General features: G+C 36.6%; 2 protein-coding genes across 5 annotated transcripts; one reads left to right on the top strand and one right to left on the bottom strand.

Moving 5' to 3' along the window:
- Positions 1-1015: 1015 nt before the first annotated feature.
- On the bottom strand, positions 1016-5208 carry MZT1 (mitotic spindle organizing protein 1). The gene is made up of 3 exons (XM_053936726.1): positions 5091-5208; positions 2971-3116; positions 1016-1569 (listed from the first exon to the last, which is right to left on the bottom strand). The coding sequence occupies exons 1-3, from the start codon at positions 5137-5139 to the stop codon at positions 1546-1548; spliced, it is 219 nt and encodes a 72-aa protein (XP_053792701.1). The 5' UTR covers positions 5140-5208; the 3' UTR covers positions 1016-1545.
- A 205-nt stretch (positions 5209-5413) lies between these two features.
- On the top strand, positions 5414-23390 carry BORA (BORA aurora kinase A activator). Of its 4 annotated transcripts, none has more exons than XM_053936725.1 (13): positions 5414-5432; positions 6135-6305; positions 7374-7480; positions 9851-9896; positions 11242-11323; positions 12546-12611; positions 13367-13423; positions 14937-15151; positions 16462-16615; positions 17718-18319; positions 18697-18828; positions 20295-20472; positions 23303-23390. In XM_053936725.1, the coding sequence occupies exons 2-13, from the start codon at positions 6150-6152 to the stop codon at positions 23314-23316; spliced, it is 1809 nt and encodes a 602-aa protein (XP_053792700.1). In that variant the 5' UTR covers positions 5414-5432; positions 6135-6149; the 3' UTR covers positions 23317-23390. The 4 variants fall into 4 exon arrangements, 3 of the variants coding, with proteins under 3 accessions (XP_053792700.1, XP_053792699.1, XP_053792698.1); XM_053936724.1 differs by lacking the exon at positions 5414-5432 and adding an exon at positions 5468-5555; XR_008429629.1 differs by lacking the exons at positions 5414-5432; positions 23303-23390 and adding exons at positions 5563-5787; positions 19939-20087 and having other exon boundaries at positions 20295-20382.

Here is a 23390-nt window from a genome sequence, read left to right as displayed (position 1 = left end):
GTAGCACTGAGTCTAGAGAAAATTAAGTAAGAGAGCTAACTGCTCATTTGTACTGATCTGACCTGGACTTTTCAGGATATTTTACTGAATTTTCAGATTTCCAAAGATAAATTTCATTGTTGATATCTTTTCATACAGTCAATATCCGGGTTATGAACATTTAAAGTCCTTTGTAAATTGCTGCTGTGAGTGTGCAAAATGAAACCACTTAAAAATTCCCCAGTTTGGTTATTTACAGCATCTTCCCGGCATTATGTTTTGGCCAGGCTAACTGGAAATAAAGGCAAGTGATTCAGTGCAATATAAATATTTTTCTATTGTCTTTGTCAGCAATATGAAGTATTTTGCTTCCTTTATTGCTTTTTGAAGAGCTATGATCCAGAGTGTATATGCTGTAAACTCTTCAAGCAAAAAGAACTTTTTATCTCTGCACAAATATAACTTTTGGCTTAACTAAGATTCCAGGTTCATTTCCAAATATGCTTTGCCCTGTTAACCCTGCAGGTTACCATAGATAATGGTCCCACTAGCGCTACAATTTGAAAACAGCATAACAAAAAAAATCAAAAGCCTTTAAAAAAACCCCAAAAACTTACACAGCAGCAGATGAAGAACACACAAGAAACTATCTTCTTACAAAGTAGAATTCCTGGGTGCAGAGATACTTACTGGACATTAATACTTCTTTTGGCATCAGTGAAGGCTTCAAGTGGTAAATGAGAAGACATTCCTGTACCAAGCAGCTGTTTAAGACTTACTAATACTCATCAACCAAATCAGATGCTTCTCATGTATGCACTATTGTATTGCAGTAACAATACAGCCTTAATATTTTTAGATCCTACAGTCAGGACAGGTATAACAAATGTAGCATCTGCTCTCCGTGAAACATTCCATGTCATCTAGAATTTAAATTTACATACATATCTACATGGATAGCTGAAGAACTTTTGTTATCTAAGTTAAACACTTTTCCCAGCAATTTCAATTGAAATCAAAAGCACAATTCATGACCTACATTATTAAAAAAAAGCTTTATTTATTACTTTCAGCTTGAGACTTAAGTTATTGTGCTTGCTCTAAAAAAAAGTCATTATGGGCTTCATTCCTATCTGGACCATAAAGCAGGACTAAAATTGCACATGTAGCTTTTCATCAAAGCATAAGGTAAAACCTGCAACATACTACCACTTCTAAAGGATGCATTAACAAAACTACACTCATTCTAACAAGATTTGTTGGTACACACTAGTAAATTCAACAAATGTACAATATCTGGTGTGATTTTAAATGTACAGGATGCCAAAGAAAAACAATTGCACTACATTCACAAACAGTTCACAAAAATACCAATAATATTACTGGTGAACTTTTTAAAAACTTTTCAAAGCTATTATATACACCACTCTTTTGAAAAGTATTATGGATGTACTCTGAAACCTTCACATACACTTATTTCATTTTTTTGTGCTTAATAGTGGCAAACTTCAGAACTCCTGAAAAGTTTAACTTGGCATTCTTCTCATGCAGTGATCTTCTCCCATGTCAGCCTGTCATATTTTCAGCAGCCTAGAAACAGAAAAAAATTTATCCCAAGTCACTAAAAGAGACACCATGTAGATTTAATTTAATCTTTTCTTCTAACTTTTTAAATTAACCTATAGAACTTCAGGGTCTAAAAAAAAGCTACTTAGGAAATATTTTCTAATGAACACTACTATTTTCTAAAAATAATGCTGTCAACTGCCATTACCCTTTACTAAAAGAGCCACTGCTGTTTACTTGTGTTACATCCTTTATCTGAGCAGCTTTTATCTTGTACATTTTACCCTAATACTTTCAAGAAAGGGTCAAATGCATAAATATAGTTACCTTTGGAGTTTATATAATTCATGGTAATTATTACCCCATCCATACAGATTAGTTATTGACACAAAACTCAGAAGAACAACGCTAATCATAACTGCATAAATCACAGTGACAATTATTTGATTGAGAATATTAGTATTTTTATCACTGAATAACTACAGTCAACAAGGCACAGTTGTTGAAGACTGACACTGGTAGATTTTAAAGCAGTTATGGGACAAACAGGCAAAGGAGAGCAACAGGAATAGGAAACAAGTAAAAGCAATGGAAGAAGTAAAACAGCCCTCAATTATTTACATACAGTTAAATGCAATGTAAAAATGCATTTAAATGTAAGCACACTTTTAAGCATAGACACAAATACAAAATATGCACGAGCATAGAAAAATGTTAAGTTAAAAATAAAGTATGCAGTCTTCCAGAACAGAAGCAAAATACAGGTTTCCCCTTTCACCTCTCAAAAATAGCCAAATATAAGATGCAGTAGTAAAAAATCCTGACTGTGATGTTTAGCTAGACAGTAAAGAATGATAATCCTTTAAAAGGCAAGTGAGATTTGTTTTAAAAACCATGGTTACCCCTCTAATAGTTAAACAGGTAAATACACATATATGAAAAGCCCTATATATACACACATCACAAAATTCCCTCTTTCTGGTCTTTGGAAAGGCTCAAAGCACAGGTTAGGGGGCAAAAAGTAATATGCTAAGACGATGTTAACAAGCTGCATGTATCTGTTTACAAGTACTGCTGCATACTGTTAAATGAGGTTGTAATAATGAGGTGGTATTGGTTAAAGGAGAAATCTATTTGTGATATTAGGTAAGGGGACAAATGGTGACTATAATAAAAACTTTTGAGTTTTTGGTTGTGTTTTTTTTCTTCAGAAGAGTTACTCTAATTATTTTATTTCTATGATTATTTGTACCATTTCCTGTTTCATGTTCAGTTGTATTCATTGCCTCCTCTACTGAACAGCTAATTTCCTTGATTTAAAAATGAGTAATATCAAAGTACAATCTGCAAACTGAAGTATAGCAAGTTGCATGTGCATCTGACTCTTAAAAACAGATTTATAAGCTTTTTAAACTAGAGCATTACCTTTAGAGCTTCTGTAGCCTTCCGCAATTCTTTAATAACAGAAGATAAGGCTTCTGGATTTATCCCTTGTTCACAAAGCCGCACACAGATAGACAATGTCTCCATATCCAAGCCAGTGTTTAATATTCTTGAAATCTCAAACAGAACTGCAACAGAAAAAAAATGAAAGCACTTTAGTTCCAACAGATGATGAAATTTCAATGATCAAGACTGTTCTTCATCAACATTTAGATTCTACAGCACTTCTACAGTGTGAACATGGCAGGTGTCCATTGCTGTTTGCAACAATATTTATGCTCAACCTTCCAGCATAAGCTAAAAGCTACAGCTTCTAACATTCACACCATGCTTTCCTGGTTCAGGAAATTTAATATTGGATAATAGGTTTTGAAAAAGTAAAAAAAAAAAAGTGAAACATTCAACAATTAACATGCCTGCCAATTAGGTAAAAGGTGGGCTATAAGAACACTCTGTGCTTTTGGATTCCAGATACTGATGAAGTCTTTTCTAATATTTAGGTGTTGAGGCAGTGTCTGTGGCAGAGAGATGTAGCAGTTTCTCCAGAACAATTCTGAGCTCTTAACAACTTTGCAGACAACAACTACTAAATGACTGTATCCATCCCAAATAAAATATATACATAGTTACACAGGAAGCCTGGGCTCCTAAATCTGAAGATTAGTGCACTTTCCATATCTGTTCTCAAAAGCCTTGTCTTTAAATCTGCCTGTTGTCTCTCCTGTCTAAATCATTCCTGAAAGAATGAAGTTGTCAAGTACAGTTACCAGAACTTATATGCTTTGTCCTTCCCAAAGAAATCACTCTCTATCTGCACAAAGCATCAGAGGAGCCATAATGATCCTGCTAGTCCTGCCTTGCTTCCAGCAGCAAAAAACCCATGGTTAATGTTAAGTTAAAAATAAAGTAACATTAACTTAAATATAAATAACAAAAAAATAACTTAAAATTAACAAATGAAGATCAGTGGCTGAAATGCTTATTTTTCCACCAGCTCAACTCATGAAGGTCTGTACCAAAAAACCCGTTTGTAACAGCAGCCGTAACTTCAAGAGAAGGGAAGATGCTGAGAAAATAACAAATTCATAGCACTATCCCTTGAACATTCTCCCTAGCCTCTACTCCATTCATTAGGGCATTTTCAGAGAAAGGCTCCACATTTAACAACCTTCAACAGACTGACTGACTGATTTCCACCCTGCATATAAGCTTTCGGTATAAGCATTTTGTGGAATTCCAGAGTTTCACACTACACTGAGAAACAACTCCAAAATAGGCCATCCTTTGATTCCTCAGCCTTTCCAGTCAGGCTGAAAGTGAGCACCCGAACTTCACTCACCTGTTCACGTTTCTTATGGCTTATCTATCTCCAAAGTATTTCCCAGTACCCCTTCTCTCACATTCCCCATGCCACAACAGTACCTGAGTTTGGGGGTTGTTGTTTTTTTTTTTTTTTTTTTTTTTTTTTTTTTTTTTCCATATCAGAATCTATTTCAGCTCTGTGGCACTGACTACTGTCTGCAAAACTTTTTCACTATACTGTAGTTGGGGCTGTTTTGAGGGTTTTTTCTTGCAGTGTACTTTGGTTTTCTGACATGAGCCACGAACAAGAACAAAACGTCGGGGCTCAGGTCGGTCCAGGCGCTGCCGCTGACACCGCCCCAGGGCCGCTCCCTCCTCTCCCTCCCTCCCCCTCTCTCTCCCGCGCACTTCCAGCCTCCAGGTCACGTTATTTACATCAACCGTTACAAATAACGAGAAACAAAAGCAAATACATATGTATACACACACATATATAAATATATATAGACACTAAAAAAACCCTAGTATTCTATGTTAAATTCCTAAGGAAATTTAAAAAAGAAACAAAACCATAAAAAGGAAAAGCCACGTCAGTTCCAAAGGCACTCGCTCTGCGGGGGTTGAGCTGTTTCACGAAGTGACACGAAGTAAAACGAAAACTGCTACACGCTGCATCTTTCGGCAGCCGCAACCCGCGCCCCTTTTCCCAAGAGCGGCGCCCGTGTGCACGGCCCATGGGGGGGCCAGGCGTTCCCTCTCCCTCGCATCCCGCGCGTCGCTGCCCCGGGGCTGTCACGCACCGTCCATGGTCTCCCTCACGGCGTTCAGGCTGGCGGCGTTGCTCGCCATGGCGACCCCGCCGCGCCCGGAACCGGAACGCCCCGCGCACGCCCGAGCCCGCCAGCCCCACGTGACGGCCCGGCGCAGCGCGAGAGCGGCGGGGGCGGGCTTTCTTTAAATTCGTGCTGCAGCGGCGCTGGCGATTGGCCCGTTCGAGAGTGGGTCACCCCTACCATTGGCCCGACGGCGCACACCGCGCTCCGTGATTGGTCAAAGCCGGCAGAGGGGGCGGGGCTGGTTAAAGAGCCGCCCGGCGCGGCGGCGGCGGGAGCGGCACGGCGGCGGCCGCATAACGGTGGCAGGTGGCTGTGCCCGCATCCCCGGCATTCCCGGCTCACCCGGCATTCCCGGCATCGCCTCCTTGGCGGCGGGGCTTGGGAGAGCGGCGAGCGGCTCGGCGCGGTGGCACCGTCCCGGGGAGAAGCGTGAGAAGGGGCTCAGCGGGGCCGCTTCCCCCAGGGCTCCCGTCCCCATCGCGGCTGGAGGCGCGGGAGCGGCCGGGGCCCGGGAGGTGCCCTCCTGCCGGAGCCCCGCGAGGGCCGGGGCTGCCCCCGGCCCGTTGAGGCGGAAGGCGGGCGGTTTTAGCGCCCGGGCGGAGCGGGAGCTGCCCGGGGCGTTATTGCTGCCCCGGCCGCCGGGGCTGTCTGGTCACTTCTGGTGCTTAGTTGGGGTTTTTGTTTGTTTGTTTGTTTGTTGGAGTTTTGTCTTGTTTGCTTGTTGTTTTGCACTTGTTTGGGTGTTTGCTTGGTTTTTCTTAATCCCTCTTTTCATGTTCTTTTTTATCTCGTCTTCGTAGTTTCTATTTGTTTATAATTTGTAATTCGTACCGGCCTTATTTATCAACTTTACGTAATTAGGTCCAACCCATAGCTAACTTCGTTTTTGAAATGTTGCTGGTGCCTTAAAATGATTCATTCTCTCTGCATAAAGCCTTCATGGTGGCCCTAAAATGTCAAAAGTGTGATTTAATTGTTTTCCTTAATTTTGCTCTCCCTGTTTTTCAGGTATAGCTTAGTGTTATGGGTGATATAGAAGAAGCTAAAATGCAGATAACGCCAGAAACTCCAGGTCGAGTCACGATCCTGAATCCTTTTGAAAGTCCCAGTGATTATTACACTCTTCAGGAGCAGATTGTTTCCAGTCCTTCAGTCTTTAAGTCAACGAAATCTTCATCTGTAAGATCTAGTCCTTAGTTGTGTGACTGTACAGATGTAGTACTAATATTTTCAAATGCATTAAGAAGGGTATTTTATTTAGTGTACTTCAACATATGTACCAAGCTAAAGAACTTTAGGTGGCATTTGGAGTTTCTGCTCCTCACAGAACTATGCTGCTTTTACTAATATTGCCAGTCTTCCTCCCTGCCTAAATTTATTTTGTCTTTAGATATTAGCGATTGGGTGCTAAAACCAGTAGAAAGTAGATAAAGGCTAGTTGTTGATGTGGTCCTCTGGTCCTACTTGCAGTGCAGAAAACCAGTTTCTACTTAGATGCTGAGTAGGCTGGTTGCAAACAAAACTTAATTGCATTTATGTTGTGAGCTGTTTGTGTATTCAAGTCAATGATTTTGTGTATCTATAGCTGGTTTTTTTTGTTGCAAATTACGTACTGGTTTGCACTTGAAATTGTTTTCTGATAAGCCGTAGAGGTGAATCTGCTAATGAAACTAAGAAAGACTCACTTGGTAGATAATTTTCCAAATATATTTGAACAGTACTTTATTAAATAAAGGGGTGAAGCTTCTTATTTCTGAACTGGATTTTGTTGTGCCCTATGTATGGCATTTATGAGGGAGATATTGCAGAATGTACAGGCATTGCAGCTCTGGTCCTCTTAGAAATGGGAAGTGAAAGGAAGACTGCTCTATTATTTGGATAACTTGGGTTAGGATACTGAGTTTTTGTGGAACCACAGTTTGGATTGAAGAAGCAATTTAAGTTTGTGCAAAGTTATGTATCTTTAGTAGACCTGTCCATAGGAATTGAGAAGAAAATGACACCTCAGTTTGTGAATGCCAGCTTAATATTATGTTGTTAATTATTGTAATACCACTACCAGCAGGATAAGAAGCCTGACTGACTTCATTTTTTTTTAATAGATCATTTAAATAGAAACACTTTTGATTGCTTTTGACAGAAACTATATGGAAGCTGTGATTTTGTTGTTCCATTGAGATTTGTCCTGTGGTTTTATTTTTATCTTTTTAGAATAGCAAGCATTAAGATGCCTGTTTCTTTTTTTAGACACCAGGAAAATTCAGATGGTCTATTGATCAGCTTGCTCTAATAAATCCTGTGGAAATAGACTCAGAAGACATTAGACGCCAAGGAATGTATTTGAGCCATGCTAGGTAATCTACAATCTCTTTTTATGCAGCTAACCTAGCTTTAATACTAGAACACTTGTTCTTTTGCTTTATTAACATTTCAGCATAGCATTAAAGGCTTTTTATTAAAATCTTTTAACACAATTTTTTACATGATGTAAGTGTAATTTTTAGGTGAGTTTACCTCTGTGTTGCTTCTTTTTAATGTTAAGAGCTGCTGATCTACTCTGATTGCAGTTTGGAAGACAGCCAAATAAAAGCAGCTAGTGGAAGCAAGAAAATGTCTTGCCAGTGATCATTACTGGGCTACCTCTTCTGCTCCTTGTTAGAACACAGTTTATCTTCTCAGAATGCTCTATAGTGAGGCTTCTTTGGTCCCTGGGGCTCCTGCAGAAGGGTAGACGTGCTGGGGAAGCCTCAGCAGTCTCTTTTGAAGGTATAAATTAGACTTAATGTGAAGGAGGGGGCTCCAGTGCTAGTTACTTGAAGTAGTTTGAGGACCTTATCCCAACTTTTTTCCCTTCTCTGAAAATAACCTGCATGAGGAAAATGGGTGGGTAAAACAATCTTGGTGTTTGGAGCTTATCTTGAGGGAAAATTTCGCATGCGGGTGGTAGAGAATGATGTTTCAAGTGAAAATAGCCAAGGGGAGCCTTAGTGGTGAATCCTGTAGACTCCTGTACATTTCTCAGATACAAACTTGCAGAAAGAACTTCCCTTTGTGGCATGAAGCACTGCAGGAATAGAATAATAAACCAATCCTGTCTAGATGAGGTTGCTCAGTCGCATCCACCTTGATCTTGAATGTTTCCAGGGATGGGGCATCTGCTGCCTCTCCAAGCAACGTGTTCCAGTGTTTCAACACCCTCATCATAAAATACACTGTGAAATAACTTACTGTTCTTAGTGTCTGACTGAACCTACATCTCTCTTTTTGAATAACAGAAGCTGTAGGACCATAACTGTTCCCAGTTACAGTTCCCAGACTATAACTGTATCTGAATCACCAGGTCCTAATGTTTCCTGTCCTTTCTTTAGCAGCCAGTAGGTTTCAGACTAATGCTTTTTGTACATTTTAAAGCCTTAAGCCTTATGTTTTAATTATATTGCTTCTGGAACCTTACTCAGACAAACTAGCTTTAATGGAGGTGACTTGGGTGACAATTCCAGTGATGATGAGTGACATGGCCTATAGTTATAAACATGCATTGTCTCAGTGGGTCCTTTTCAGTTTGTCCCACTGTTCCATAATCACTAAGGTTCATTTTTTTTTTTTAAATCATCTGCTGTGACTAGAAAGAAGCTAACTTGACTATGTGTAGATCTGCTGTGTCCATGCTTGCATGTTTCAGTCCATACGTATAAATGAATACACAGTGATTGTATGCTTGTTTTTTTGGTACAATAACTTTGCAAGTGCCTCCATAGAGCTGTTGCTTTAGCATCATCAGGCAGATGTTATTGAAGGTGGCATGTCCAAACATTGCAGATGTATTTTAAGTCTGGTAAGAATAAAAGAGAGAGCTATGTGAGTTTATGTATTTGTCACATCTGTGTGTGCTTGTGTATCTAGTAATATCTTGTTATCTGACTGATTTCTAAAATTATTCAAGGGTAATTCAGGTTTATGAACTGTGAATGAAAGTATTGGGTGGTTTTGAAGCTTATAAATGATGAACATTTATAAGCTTCAAAAATTTTTACAGTAAATTACATTGTGGTAACTGAAAGTCAGGCTTGAAGGTGACCGTTAGAGGAAATATAAATATAGAATCTCACACATCATGAAGTAACTGAAGTAACTACAATATTTTTTTTTTAAATTAAGTTAAAAGCTGCTTAAGGAAATATAGTCATTGTTAGAACTGAAATATGGTACTGAAGAAGCTGTGGCAGACTGGGTATTTGACTAGAGAGAACTCTGTGCTGGGAAAGTGGGCTGTGTCAGGAATTTGAATGTGCAAATTCCAGGAGTGTTTTCAGTTGCCCTTTAATTCCTTACAGCTCAGTTTTTTAGTCTGCTTGGTTTTATAGTGCAAGTCTAATCTCATGTGAACTTTAATAGTAAAATACATTCATATGACATTATTTTGGAAGATCAGTAATTATTAAGTTTTTGTCCAGATATGCTGAGTAAACAGAATGTTTGCTATTATGTACTTTTAAATGGTACGAATATTTTTCAAATCAACTGAATTGAGAAGTGCATTTATATTCATAAATTTATAGTATGAGATTATTGCATGTAAGAGTAAAAACATAACACAGTTTAGTGCAATTTAACTTACAAAGTTTCTCTTGAGCATCTATAAATTATTATATGGCTGGATTTTACATATTTTCCTACTTATGTGATGGTTTTGATAATTGAGTTGTTTTTCATTTGTTACTTAGAATTGATAAGGAGACAGAAGACAGAAGGCAAAAAGCTATTGAGGAGGTAATAAAACTTTGTGCTATCAAATATTGATTTGTCTACGGAAAAGATCCACATCTTTTACAGAATTTCAAAACCCAGAAGCCTATTATATTTCAGTAAGAAAGTAATTTTGCACCCTCATCCCTTGCAGTTGTAGCTGGAATCCATGCACTCCTTTTCTTCCCCTCTTCTTTCAGACGTGTAGGTCAAACACAGGAGATTTTACTTCATTTTTCTTGGCTAGTGGTAATATAGCCATAATATACCTCTTTTAACTTCAGGCTAGAAACAATGATTGAGAATTCGGGGGTTTACTGTAACAGTAGGAGTGATACTGCATTTTTTGAAATATTGGATAATTTGTATTTTTTTTATTTCTTCCAAAGTCTGCTTTTTTTGGGTGGAAGACTTTATTCTGGTAGCTTGTATTTTCCCATCCATTTTTCATTTTGTTTTTCACTATTCATTTGGCTAGCAGAGAAGGAAGAGTGAAATGTTTAAAATATTCACTACAGAAATATTCAATGTTATTTTCAATTAAAAAAATAAATAAGTCTCTGATAGCCAGGTCTCTACAGATAAAAAATGTTTTATGATTCCAAAAAGGAGCCGTTGACCTGCAGCTAAGATGCTCTGTTGTTCTAAATTTGCCTTAAAAGGGGTATTACCTCTTTGTGAGGTATAACCTAATGGATTATGCAGCTGGACAGCTTGGAACTCTCTCTGATAAAAATTATACCTTTAATAGTTGCATGTTTCAAGCTGAGTTTTTTTCATTTACTTTTGAGTCTTGCATTTATTTGAGAACAGGATTTGCCATGTGTTTCTTGAAGCTTTGTGTTTGTCTCCTCAGCATCAGGGTGTTTCTCAGTGCAGCTGTGATGTTAGACAGTTTCTGGTACACAGAAAAAAACTGAACTGCCAGTACTCAAAAGTGTTTTACCACTAACCAGTTTAGCCAAATACACTAACACTAATCATGTTGCCAAAAAGCCTTGGTTTATCACTTTTACTGTTACTGCAGTGTCTGTCACTTCTGTGAAATAGCTCAACTGTCAAAATAAAACTTAACAAACTGAAAATTTAAAACTAATTATTTTTAAACTACTATGCAAGAAGCATGGTAGTGACAATTCAACTTTTAAAATGAGTAATTACAGTTAAATAAAACTTGTGTATAGTTGAAAGATCTGAGGTGCTATGGGTCATAAAGAATAGGGATCTTCAAATTGTTTTTTCTTTAACCTCTTTGGGCCTAAAATAATGAAATGTTCTACATTTTTTTTTCTTGTTCAGGGTACTAGTCTAAATTTAAAATTGAAAATTTTAAAAAGTGCTCAGATGGTTTGTTTTTATTCTACTCCAGTTTTTCACAAAAAAGCTCATAGTTCCTTCTCCTTGGACTGAACATGAAGACAAGCAAGTTTCTCAGTTTAATTCTACTAAATGTAAGTTGCTTTTGTGTATCCACCCAAAATAATGTAGCTTTTGGAGAAATTATCATGCATAATTTTTTTTCTCCAACCTCAATTTAAATTTTAAGAACCAGGGATAAAGTACGGCACAACTGATTGTCTCCAAGTGCTTTCTTTGTTTAAAAATTATTTTTTAATTGAAAGTCTTATATAATTTTCTGTTTTGTTATTCTTGGTCTTTGTTCTTAAATTTTTCTTTGTTAATGATCTGTCTGCAAGCATTTTAATTTACACACATAACTTTGTATCTGTAACTATCAACTGTGTTGATAATGGTAGTAGCCAAGTCTTCTACTTCACTTTTTTCTTCAGATATTTGCGCATCCTCTTTTTCCAACTGCTTTCCTCACCATATAGCATGTTGGAAATAGAATGCTGTATTCTTTTGCCCTTATTAGCAGTATAAATTCCTGTTGTCATCCTGCTAGCTCACAGCCACTAGTGGTAGGTGTTGTAAGTTTGTTTCATTTATGACCCTCTTAGATTTTGTTCTTAATGCTCTTATTGAAGTTTATGTATAACCAGCAGAATACAGAACAAATTGATTACAAGATGGAAAATATAAGTTGTAAAGTATTGTTAGCATGCCCTGTTGTTTGGTATGAAAGTCAAATAAGTGGGGATTTTTGGAAGATTTGGAAAGGGATAAGCTGTTAAATTTTTGATCAAGGAGATGCAGCTTGTGGATAGTTTGTTTTTTTTTTTTTTTATAATTGTCAGTTGTAAGATGGTCACTTTAAGGACAGAGAACATAAAGCATAATCTGAAATCTGATAAAGTGAATGGAGAAAGAAAATAGCCTGTGTTCTTCAGCTACATAAAAAAAAAGTTGAAAGTGTATCTTCACCTTTCTCTAGTCCAGACTCTAAATGATTTTCTGGAAATGTGTCTTACTTGAACACAGCCTGTTTAGCTAAGCATGAACTAGTTTGTTTTAAATCTGTCATGTAGAGACATGAGGAGACAAAGTTTTGGGCAATGTTGATGCTACTTCACTAAGCTTTTTTTGAATAGAAACATGCTGAAATTCTCTTGATAGCTCTAATGGTAACCTTTTCTCAGTATTCATTTCTAATCTCTTCCAAACATTGATGCAAAAATTTCGTTTGACTGTATTGAGTATTCTAACTTAATGTTGCTACATTTCAAAACTATGTGCAGTGCATGTTTAAATTTAAGTTCTATGTTTTTCCAGCCATAGATATAAATAACATTTCTCCGATTGGAAGACAGCTGAGCTTGCAGCCTGGAAAAAGCAATGGTGAGTAAAAGGCAATGTTGAAAATTACAGACTTTCTCTGAACAAAAATAATGCATTTTCAATGGATATTTAATTTCAAAAGAAAATTATTTGTTTGTTAGAGTTACTGTAGAAACAGTTCTTCTTGAGCTGTATGGTACTGTTAATTTTAATATCCATTTCTCACAGGAATTTAATTCTATTATACTCTGTTGTATTTTTTCAAGTAAAAAAATAAGTCACTTGTAGACTGTGGAGTGCATTTTCTCCAACTCAGTGTCTGTACTTGTTCTAGATTAAAAAGAAAATGTTAGCTTCAGATTTACAAATAAATTACATCTTTGAAAAACCTTTAATATGCTGGATTGTTTTGGGTTAGAGAATCATGATTATTTTCTATGCCAAATAAATATCAGAAATCTTAATACATCTTTTAAACTGCATCATTTTAGATAAATAGTTACCATTTTTCCCCAGTGTATTTTGATTTTTCTGCCACTTTGTTTTGAATCCTTCCTTTCTTCATAGACCTCTCTTCTCAGTTAACATAAAAGCCTCTAGAGAGGCATTCTTAAAACTCTTGGGTTTTTATTTCTAAGCCTAGTGTGCTGCATGCAGTGTTGTCAAATCAGAATCGTACTTTAATTAACACTTTTCCTTATTGCAAATGTAATTTAAATACTTCAATTGCAGTGCAATTTGAAAGTGAATTTTTGTTTCTACAGCTTTAGTAAAAGGTCACTGTAAGCTAATTTTGTTGGTTTTATTCATTGCAGCTGCTTGTCAGACAGTACTGTCTTTGCCAGTGGATTTTAATTTAGAGAAAATACTAGGTATGTCATGCAATATCTAAAACTAATTATGAATGTCTAAATAGAAAACTTAGTATTGTATTATGAAATACTGAAAATGAAATGTATGAATGAAAGTTCTAAGTATGTATTATAACAGACAGTTACTGCATAACTGGAAATTGTTCTGCCTGCAGGTGGTTGAGGGGAGACCTCATTGCCTTGTACAATTTCCTTATGAGGGGAAGAGAAGGGGCAAGCATTGGTCTCTTTTCTCTGGTGACCACTGTCAGGACCTGTAGGAATGGCCTGAAGTTGTGTCAGGAGAGGTTTAGGTTGGGTTTTAGGAAACGTTTCTTCACCTTGGAGGGTGGTTGGGCACTGGAAGAGGCTTCCCAGGGACGTGGTCACAGCACCAGCCTGGCAGGGTTTAAGAGCATTTAGACAATGCTCTCAGGGACATGGTGTGACTCCTGGGAGCTACTCTTGAGGAGTTGGACTTCAGTGATCCCTGTGTGTCCCTTCCAACTCAGGATGCTCTGTGATTCTAGATAGCCTGTGTCTCTCCCAAACAGAGCAGTAATTTGTCTTACCAGAGCTGTTTGTACAGATGCAGGCCAGGAGTCTCAAAGCCCAGCCTTGTCTTGAGTAAAGCTGAGCTGTAACTCTGGCTTTAGTGTACCTGAAAACATGGTGGGGACTAGAAGTTGTGTGGTGGCAAAAAAGCCATGACTGCTGAGTGAGGAGGCAGGAGTCCAAATTAACTGATTATCTACATCAAGCAATTGCTGCCACCTTCTCAGGCAAGGGGGCTGGAAGGGCCTGATCTTACAGCTCATAGGTGGGTACAGCCAGCTCAGAGCATTTTGGCTGCATGCTTCTATCCCAGTGCTGAAATTCAGAACCATGACTGTGGGCCAACAAAACATATTTATGGCCTTTGTTTTGTCTTAACAAATGCTTCCGTCAATACATAGTTTGGGAGTTCATGAAAAATTTCTCCTACAGGGACTATCCAACTAGAATAGAGCAAGAAGAAAAAATCTAAAATAATCTGGTAAATCTGAGCAGTTTTTAATGGGTCTTAGTTTGTGCTTTCCTACTGTAAACAGCTAACTACTTGTACTTTCTTCAATTCTAATCTGGTTTGCCTCTGGATGTATCATGAAGACCATCAAACCATATGGGAGACCTGAAAAAGAGTCTAGGTTTGCTTAGGTAGTAAAATAATCCCTGTTTGACAGCTCAGATGTGAGGAATAATACAGTTCTGGAGAAAGATTAATAAGTAGATAGAAGCCAGTATTTTTTATTTTTTAAATTCAGACTTTAGTATTAAGGGATGATAGGCAGACGTGGAACAACCTTTAGTAGACAGAGGTGACTTCTTGTAGGGATGACAAGCAATCCTTTGGGATACATGCCTGAACAGATTAATTAGTTGCTGTATTGGTAAATTATATTAAGTGTTTTCATTTAATTATATGTGTCTCTGTAATGGAATGTATTTTTTTTCTACATTCGTATTGGAAACAAATTTTTCCCCACATTTCTAGGTGAATATTTTAGAACTGATGAATTTGCAGATCAGTCTCAGGAAAACCTGAGCTCTTCATCACTCAGAAGAAAGCTGTTTTTAGAAGAAAATGCGAACATATCTGCATGTTTGTCCCCTTTGCATAGTCCATGTGGTAGTCAGCCACTTGGAGTGCTTTGTTCAATAGAATTATCTCCAGTCCGGTGCAGAAGCCCCCTGGACACATCTAGTTCAGTAAGTAGCCTGCTTTGTAGGCTGGGTGGGATGTATTTTATGAGAGAGTTAGGTGTTAGATTAAAATTTTGGTTTTTTGTGGGTTTTTCTTCAATTTCTGAAAAAAAAATATGTGAACAAAAGTCTTGAAAGAATTTATTACTGACTTTTTATTATTGTCAATTATTTTGTTATGCTGCTATTCTTTGTATTGGAAATTATGTTTTTAATTTTGTTATGAAAAGGAAGTAGGATTTAAAACATAGAAGAGACGTGCTGAAAGCGTGTTAAAACCTTTTTTTTCATAAAATGTGTCTACAAAAAGCCCTGTTTAAATCCATTAACTGCTGCCTACAATACCAGTTGATATGTGATAGAATTATATTTCCTTTAAATCTCATAAACGCATTTATATTGACAGAAATTACTTGCTGATCTTTGAAGTGCAGTGCTAAATATGCCTTTTTCTTTCCCATTGGCCAGAGTTTTCAGATTAATAGACATTTATTAGAACACAGAATGTAATGTCCATTTTTTAAATTAAACAAGATGAACCTTATTCCCATGTGAACATAGCTAAAGTGGTTTAGGTGATGTATTTTCATCTGTTTGGTAGTTTGAAGTGCATGGAAAAAACCTACCTACACTAGGATAGTGTTGCTTAAAAAAAAAAGAGTAACTTAGCAGAGAATTCCTACAGTATAACTGTAGTGCCAGAAATGAATTGGAGGTGAGGGGGTGGGTTTTGGTCGGGTTTTTTTTTTTATTTTTGTTTGGTTGGGGCTTTTCTTGTTGTTTGGGTTTTTTTTTTGTTTGCTTGCATGCTAGTCTTAAGCAAGGTCATTCTCTTTTCTTAATGAGAAACACTTTTGTATCTACTGCTGAATTAAGTAGATTGGATTATATTTAAAAATATATATTCTATAAATATATATAATGGCTATAAATATAAATAATGACTGACTTTCATCTGCAGTGATATGAGTAAGAAATTTAGATTAAACACTTGACTAGATACACACATAGCATTATTTCTCTATTTACATTTCTCATAGTTCTTAAATATAGTGGATAAAATAGTCCTAGCTGGTATTAGGTGACAGTTTGTGTCTGTTGCTCTTTTCTCCTGTGTGGAGGCATAAGGTCCAGGTGAAGAGCTACAATTGGAATATTTAAGCTGAACTAGAGATTGTCATTGTAAAGGGTTAGTCTTTCCCAGTGCTGCCATATTAAGCATTTTAGTTAGAACAGTTTTATATATACATATCAGCCACAGTTTACATTATGAAAATAATGCTCTGTGGGTTTGATTATTTTTTTTTATCCTGAAGGGTCAGTTTTCATCAAGTCCTATTCAGGGAGGAACAAGAGCTTATAGTCTGGGAAGTATAACCAGTCCCCCATTTTCAGAGGGGTCTCCTGCACCTAATGGTTCTCCTGCTTTTTCACCAATTGCTTTTCACATAAGAAAAACACCACTCTCAGGTATGATTTAATTGTATATATATTACTCTATCTTGAGTAATATATTTTTATTATAAAAACATCTAAATTCTTAGTGGAATGTTTTTCTGTTTGGAGATGAGTTTCTGTGCTTGGCAGACCAGCAGTCTCCTGTATAACACATCTGCTGTTCAGCAGTGAAATATGTGGAACAATGATATGTATATGCTTGCAACTGATCAGCTAGGGAAAATATTTTGGAAGAAAGCATTGAGACCCAGTAAGAATGAAGAAAAGTTAAAAGGGTTAATTTAATCTAGTGTAGGAGGGGTTTTAAAGCCACATGCCTGAATTCAGTCGGGTTACAATTCTTATTTGGCCCAGCCTGAAGCATTTTAATGTCAATGGGCAAAGAATGTGTAGTTTGAGCTTTCAAATCGTGCCATCATGAAGATTATTTGAAGTGAAATGACTGATGAAGAAATCACAAACATTTTGTGTCCTTATTGCTCTAGAAAATGTCACTGTTTCATGCTGTGTCCATACCTGATAAGGCTTAATGCCTTATTCATACATGATTGCACACGTTTAGCATGATTATACGTATTTATGTACACTTTTATGTATACATATAGATATTTGCATATTTATGTATACATATATATGTATACTTTTACACATTTTGATTAATGGTATTTTACACCATTATATATGGAGATTGCACAGGTGTTTTCTCACTTGTTTGATCTTATACTTCATTGCTGCCTAAAATTTAAATTGTATTGACATTCATTTAGGAAAAAACAAATGGTGGACTAATGAAGTACACTAAACCAGCCTTCACCCATTTCCCTTTGAATACTGTATAGTAATGACATTTAAAAATACAAGGTCTCCAATACAGCAAATCATGTCATAGAAAATAAATTTGGTGGGATAAAAACTTGCCTTTACCATGGTAGCTGAAATGTTTGGGTGGTGGGTTTGTTTTTTGGAGTTGCTTGTTTGGTTGGGTTGGGAGGCAACAGTCAGTGAAATACTTTGTTGTTGGCTATAAATTATTCAGTGGACTGCAGGGCCTTGAGAATGATGAGTTTTTCTATCAGATATCAGGTGAAGTTAAACTTGCTCATTTTTTTTTCAGGCCAAAGAAAATTTACATTTTGTTCTCCAGACGTTCCTTCTTCCTCAAGTAGAATGACACCCACAAGTACAAGGAGTCCTTACATAGATGGTTGTTCTCCAATTAAAAATTGCTCTCCTATGAGACTTGGAGCCTGTAGAGGAACTGCCCAATATCAGACTTCTGTCATTAGAATACCAATTGCAGTTGAGAATCATGATGAGGATGAGGAAGACAAGGAAAACACTTCTCCAGCAGAAGCTCAGTTCCCAGAAATGGATAATGGAACAAACATACGTCAGGAAGACAGTGATACTTTTGCACATGGTACACATCTCGTGGTGGCAACTGTGTCTATTGCACCAGATCACTCAGAAGGTTGTCATCAAAGGTTGTCATCATTTCAGGATATAGAAGGCTTAAAGGAAAATAATACTGTAGACATGGCTGATGCAGCTGAAGTGTCAGAGGAAAACACTTGGATGAAAGAAACAATTGGCAGTAGCAATACACCAATGACCAGCTTTATGACAGGCATTACTTTCAGTATTGAAAGCTCTCGCATGTGCATGTCACCTCTTGCAGAAAGCAGTGCAATTCCCTGTGATAACAGTAGTATTCAGGTGAAAATACATTTTTTTTTGTTTCTCTGTAAAACTGAGCTCTACATAACTTGGAATACGTGTTGGAAGTAATTGTTATTTTCTGTTATTGGATATGACATACAGGTGGTATTGTGACTTCTTATCCTTTCCGTTCATTCCCTCTTTCAGTGGAGTTAGCATAGTAATTATTTTTGTGTCGCTATGTACATTAGTATATTTAACTTGATCCAAACTAATGCTGACAGACCTGCTTACAATTTGATTTTGTTATTAACCAATCACAGTTGGTTTGTTGAATTAAGTTCTGCTAATCAAATGCAAATCATACCAGGTATCTGAGGGATTTATTTATGATAAATGACGTAAAATTTTCAAGCCCTGCTTTTTGATTTCAGGTGGACAGTGGTTACAATACACAGACTTGTGGAAACAGCATTATGGATACTGCAGGGGTTGAAAACAGTTGCAGAGAAAATGATGTGAACACTATCGTGTTTCAGAATAAATCTCAGCTGCTTAGAACAAAGGTAGGAATTGTGATAAAAAGTGATAGGCTTCCCATCTAAAGCATCTGTTCCCCATTTTATTTGGTTTCAGGAAGCCTGAGGGAAGAGACTATCAGATAATAATAAAGATGTTAATGTAGTGTCATTTCAGAGACTATATTCAATAAATGCAGGACAAATATCTTAAACTGGCAAAAAAAAATTAATGTTTTATGATAAAAGTAAAGGTTGTTTTGGAGGAAACCAAGATATATGCATGAATAGTTGTAGTGAGTCTGTTCATGACTATTGTAGACTGTCTCTAATTTTTGTTTCTTTTGTTCTTGCTGCTTCATTTATTGCTAAGTTTTAGACTTATGCCTGTGGAGAAGGACATTTCTGGGGAAAATTCTCTGCTGCTAATTTTTATAAACTTAACATCAAGTCCTAGACCATACCTGGCATGCTGACTTGCTGGGGAACTTTCTGTGTGTATACAGTCTTTTTACAAGCCCTTTGAGGACCTAGCTGAAAAGCACATCACAAAAGATAATACATATCTAGCAAAGCTCCTAACCCCTTAATCTTGTGACTGATAGGAAAGATTTCTACTTCTTCCAGAGAATTGGAAGCAAGGCTAGTTTCTTTGGAGAAGAGAGCAAAGATCATCTCCTCTCAGTAATTATAGTCACATGGTGCTACAAACTTAGTAGTTTATGGTCTGCTATGTCTTGAAAGTCCTCCAAGGTGACACAGTACTGACCATTAGTACCAGATTATAAAAAAACCTCATGTAAACCCATTCAGCCCTAACTTCACTTCTGAATGTGACATGCTAAAAGCCACTTCTCTGCCAAGGGGAAGTGCTGACTGTGTCTTACAGACCACTGGCATCAAATTTTAAACTGTTCATTTAAGACCAGGACAAATGTGCCCTTACAAGAACAATAGACAGATATTTTGTCATTAACTTCTAAAAATACTCATCTAAGATCCTGCCCCAGTTACCCTGTTGGACATGTACTTACCAGAATCACTTGTCTGGTATCAAACCCATCCTAGAAGGATTTGCTAGTGTCACACAGCTGCCTTTTCCCACTTGTTAAGTCTTTGTACTGCTGGGTCCTGACTAAGCCAAACTTTGCATTTTAGATCAGGAGTAAAGTGTGAAGGCATTAAGTGCTTCATTCAGATCTTACAACTGAGAATCCCCAGGGAACAAAAAGAAAAAAGCACAGACATCGCTGGCTGAAAGATTCAAGTCAGGCTCATTCAGACATTCATGTGAGCCTTGAAATGAGGTATTTCTTGCAGACAGCATGTTTCAAAGATCTGTGTTACTTCAAAGAAAACTTGTTACTTCATTTCTTTGTCATTTCAGAAGGGTAGAGTTGGTACTTAAGGTACTTATTATACTTGAAATTTGCAGTTCGTAATCTTGGATCTTGTGTTTTTTTGAGAATTTCTGGTAAAATGGTTTTAAAACTAACTTTTTCTTGTTCACCTAGGAGTGTTCTGTTTTAAGCCATAAGGACAATCAATTGCTGAGAACAAAATCTCCAGAGAAGCAATCCTGTTTTCAAAAAGCCAAAACACATAGCACGGTATTTGGTCAAAATGCAACTTGCAACATTTCTGCTTGGAAACATAAAAATGAAAATCAAGTTCTGGGATTTCACAAAAGTGGTATGTAGTTTTCTGATGGAGAACTTAATCTGGGGTTTCTAATAAATTTTTATACATACGACCTCAATTACCTGGATTATATATACTATTTTGCTTTTATAATACTAATGTAATAAACTGCTTGGTATATATTAAGGGAGTTTTTAAATAATGTGGGATTTTTTAGGTCTTATTAAGAAATTTATTAGTGTCATTAAGTGATCCTTTTTGAAAATTAAAGTGTCTAGATTTGGTACAGAGAAACAACAGTGTTTTTTTCAGAATTGTATTCCTTCTGTGACTAGGGTGGATTCCATGAGTAGCCTAGGATAACTTGCATAGGAACCAGTGTAACTGCAAAATCACTTACATTTTAAGATTTGTCCCCCCCTAAAGGCATGAGGGACATTCTTCTTTGTGGGAAAGAAAAAGCGGAAGGGTTATTAGTCTGGTTTTGGATTGCTTTTCTTCAACCAGATATACTGTGTGGCTTCATAAATACTACCACTAGTACCAAGAGTAAGTCACTGGACAGAAGTGAACTGCTGGGGTGTGATGAGAGCAAATGCCAAGTTTAGTTCTCTTAGAAATATAAAATGAGCTTTATGTCAAAAGAAGCTGTTTAGTAATTCTCTGAACAGCTTTTTCCTTGGTTTGACAGAAATCTGTGATGTTAGGTTTAAGTTAAATGTATTATTGGTTACCTTAAAATGAAAAGATAGTATCGTTGCTTTGTTAATTGTATTAGTACTAAACTTGGAGTTGATCACCTGACACTACCAGTGTCTCTGAAGAACACTTGTGTCCAAATTGATGCTCTGGTACTCTTTGGAAGGAACCTAAGAAGGTGCAATAAGATTCATTGGTCTCAGTACTATCACTAAGAAAATGGTGCAGCCTTTCTTCTAGAAAAGTAAACCATTATATTTTTACTTCACTCTTCTATTTAATTCCTAGTATTATGTTGCTTACAGAAATTACCAAAATATTTAGATAAATTCTTAAAAATATAATTAACTTAAGCATGCTATTTATTACCAAAACTACTAATACAAGCAAATCTTTGATTCTTTCAAGAAAGCCATCAATGAATTAAAATGATGGATTGAGAGGGGGGTCAGAAGCCCAGAACTCCCTTTGTGTAATCAAATCAGATTTAGTTGAATTTGCTTGTATTTGTTTAAAAGAACCTTGTGGAATTTATAAATGTGAATAGGGGAAAAAAATCTGTGTGGTATATCTTGTGGCCTTAGTGACCAAGAGGGAAAGAAGAGATAAGGGATACACTGCTGTTTCTGGGCTCTGTTTACATAGAGCTCTGGTAAACTTTGTTGGATTAATGAAAGAGAAGTCCATTCTAACAAGTGTTCCAGATGAAGCAGTCTTCCTCTCTTTTCATAGCAAGGATATCCCAGGATACTGGATGGAAGTTCTGCTTTCTGTTCTATTCCACGACCCACACAAAAGCTTGTACCAAAGTGACAGACAGTGGCTGATAAGCAGCTATTGGCACACTAGGCGTGAAACCTATTGGTCATATTGGTCAGATCTAAATTTGAAGGCAAGACACCATTTTAAAAAAATCTCAAAAAGGGGAGGTGTGAACAGAATTTATTGGCATTAAAATCAGTGTGTTAGACCTGAGAGTTGTGTGTTGTTTGAATAGAACAGTTCTTGAAATACTGTCATTACTAATTTCCTAGTGAAGGCTTTCTGAAAAGCATATTTAAGGGAAACATCTGTCTGCATCAATTGATTGTAGTTCTCACATTGCAAAAATAAAAATTAAAAAATTTACTTTAGAAATCTAATGAGTGAATGTGATGTGAATTTTTACTTCTGTATCAGTTTAATCACTATTTCTGTAATGCATGTGGGGATTGACAGTAATGGAATCTAGTGCCATATATTAGCTGTTCTATTATCTTCAAACAGTGCTCTACTAGAAGTTGGAAATACACTGAATAGGTAACTGTTAAGGAATGAATTTTGTTAAAGTAGGAGATGAATTCAGACTTCTGGAAAACTAATTTTATAGAACAGCGCCTTCAAAACGTTTTAGCTTTATTGTCTAAGATTTGTCACTCAAAAGGAGGATACAACTTGTCTGAGTTGTACCTTATACCTGAGTATGACCTTGTGTCATTTGTGTTTCTCATGATAATTTTTACAACAATCAATTAAAAGGACTGTAAAAAGGATTTATTTTTGCAATTGTGATTACTAAAATAGTAATGTAAATTTAATGAATGTTAAGCAGGGTACCCCAAATTATGATGTGCTTCTGAATTTTTCTGAGTTGCATGTATCATTTAAGATTTGGTTTAACTTTTTAACTAAGTTTTTTGATTATTTTCATAATATGTTAAATGATCAGAGGGTTTTAAAGTATTCACAAGTAAAAAGCAATCCCTAAAGTATTTCATTTCATCCTGTATTAGTATTTTCTTAAAGCTAACAAAATAGTAAGAGCAGAAATGGGTGAATGCGAGAAGTGATTAAGGATGCCCCCACCTGGATTGCCTGTATTTTTTGTCCTGTTTTGTAGTCTTCAGTTAGATGGGAAATATTTATTTTATGAAACATGCCTATTTTTTTATTATGTTTGTACAATTGATCTGTAGAAGAAACCTGCTGTGCAAATAATCATGGAAATCTCTTGACCATTCTGTTTCTGTAGTTGTTCTTAATGCATTGGTTGGCACACATTGCACAAAACGGTCATTGTTTACATTAAACTAATATCAGTAGTTTTAATGAGAGTCCTTTAACATGTCTAATTGTAAATTGAGTAGTGAAACAGAATAAAGACATTTGTTTAATACCTATGTTGTTCAATTACTTCTTTCAGTTCTGAGGTGCTAAAGAGAATGCACAGAAGTGCTGACTTCTATCAAACTCTCAAACCTTCCTTAAGGCTATTAACAAGAAACTCTACA

The sequence above is a fragment of the Vidua chalybeata genome, chromosome 2 (assembly GCF_026979565.1).
Source record: "Vidua chalybeata isolate OUT-0048 chromosome 2, bVidCha1 merged haplotype, whole genome shotgun sequence".
In the NCBI taxonomy this organism is placed as follows: domain Eukaryota; kingdom Metazoa; phylum Chordata; class Aves; order Passeriformes; family Viduidae; genus Vidua; species Vidua chalybeata.
The sequence above is the reverse complement of the archived record's forward strand: the minus strand, read 5'-3'. Positions and strand labels throughout refer to the sequence as shown.

Bases quoted from the DNA above. Each gene is read 5' to 3' on its own strand.
- BORA (XM_053936725.1), top strand. From the start codon at position 6,150: ATGGGTGATATAGAAGAAGCTAAAATGCAGATAACGCCAGAAACTCCA. The intron at 7,481-9,850 runs GTAATCTACAAT...TTTGTTACTTAG, and splicing joins ATGTATTTGAGCCATGCTAG to AATTGATAAGGAGACAGAAG. The intron at 16,616-17,717 runs GTATGATTTAAT...TTTTTTTTTCAG, and splicing joins AAGAAAAACACCACTCTCAG to GCCAAAGAAAATTTACATTT.
- MZT1 (XM_053936726.1), bottom strand. From the start codon at position 5,139: ATGGCGAGCAACGCCGCCAGCCTGAACGCCGTGAGGGAGACCATGGAC. The intron at 3,117-5,090 runs GTGCGTGACAGC...TTTCTGTTGCAG, and splicing joins CGTGAGGGAGACCATGGACG to TTCTGTTTGAGATTTCAAGA. The intron at 1,570-2,970 runs GTAATGCTCTAG...TTCTGTTTCTAG, and splicing joins AGGCTACAGAAGCTCTAAAG to GCTGCTGAAAATATGACAGG.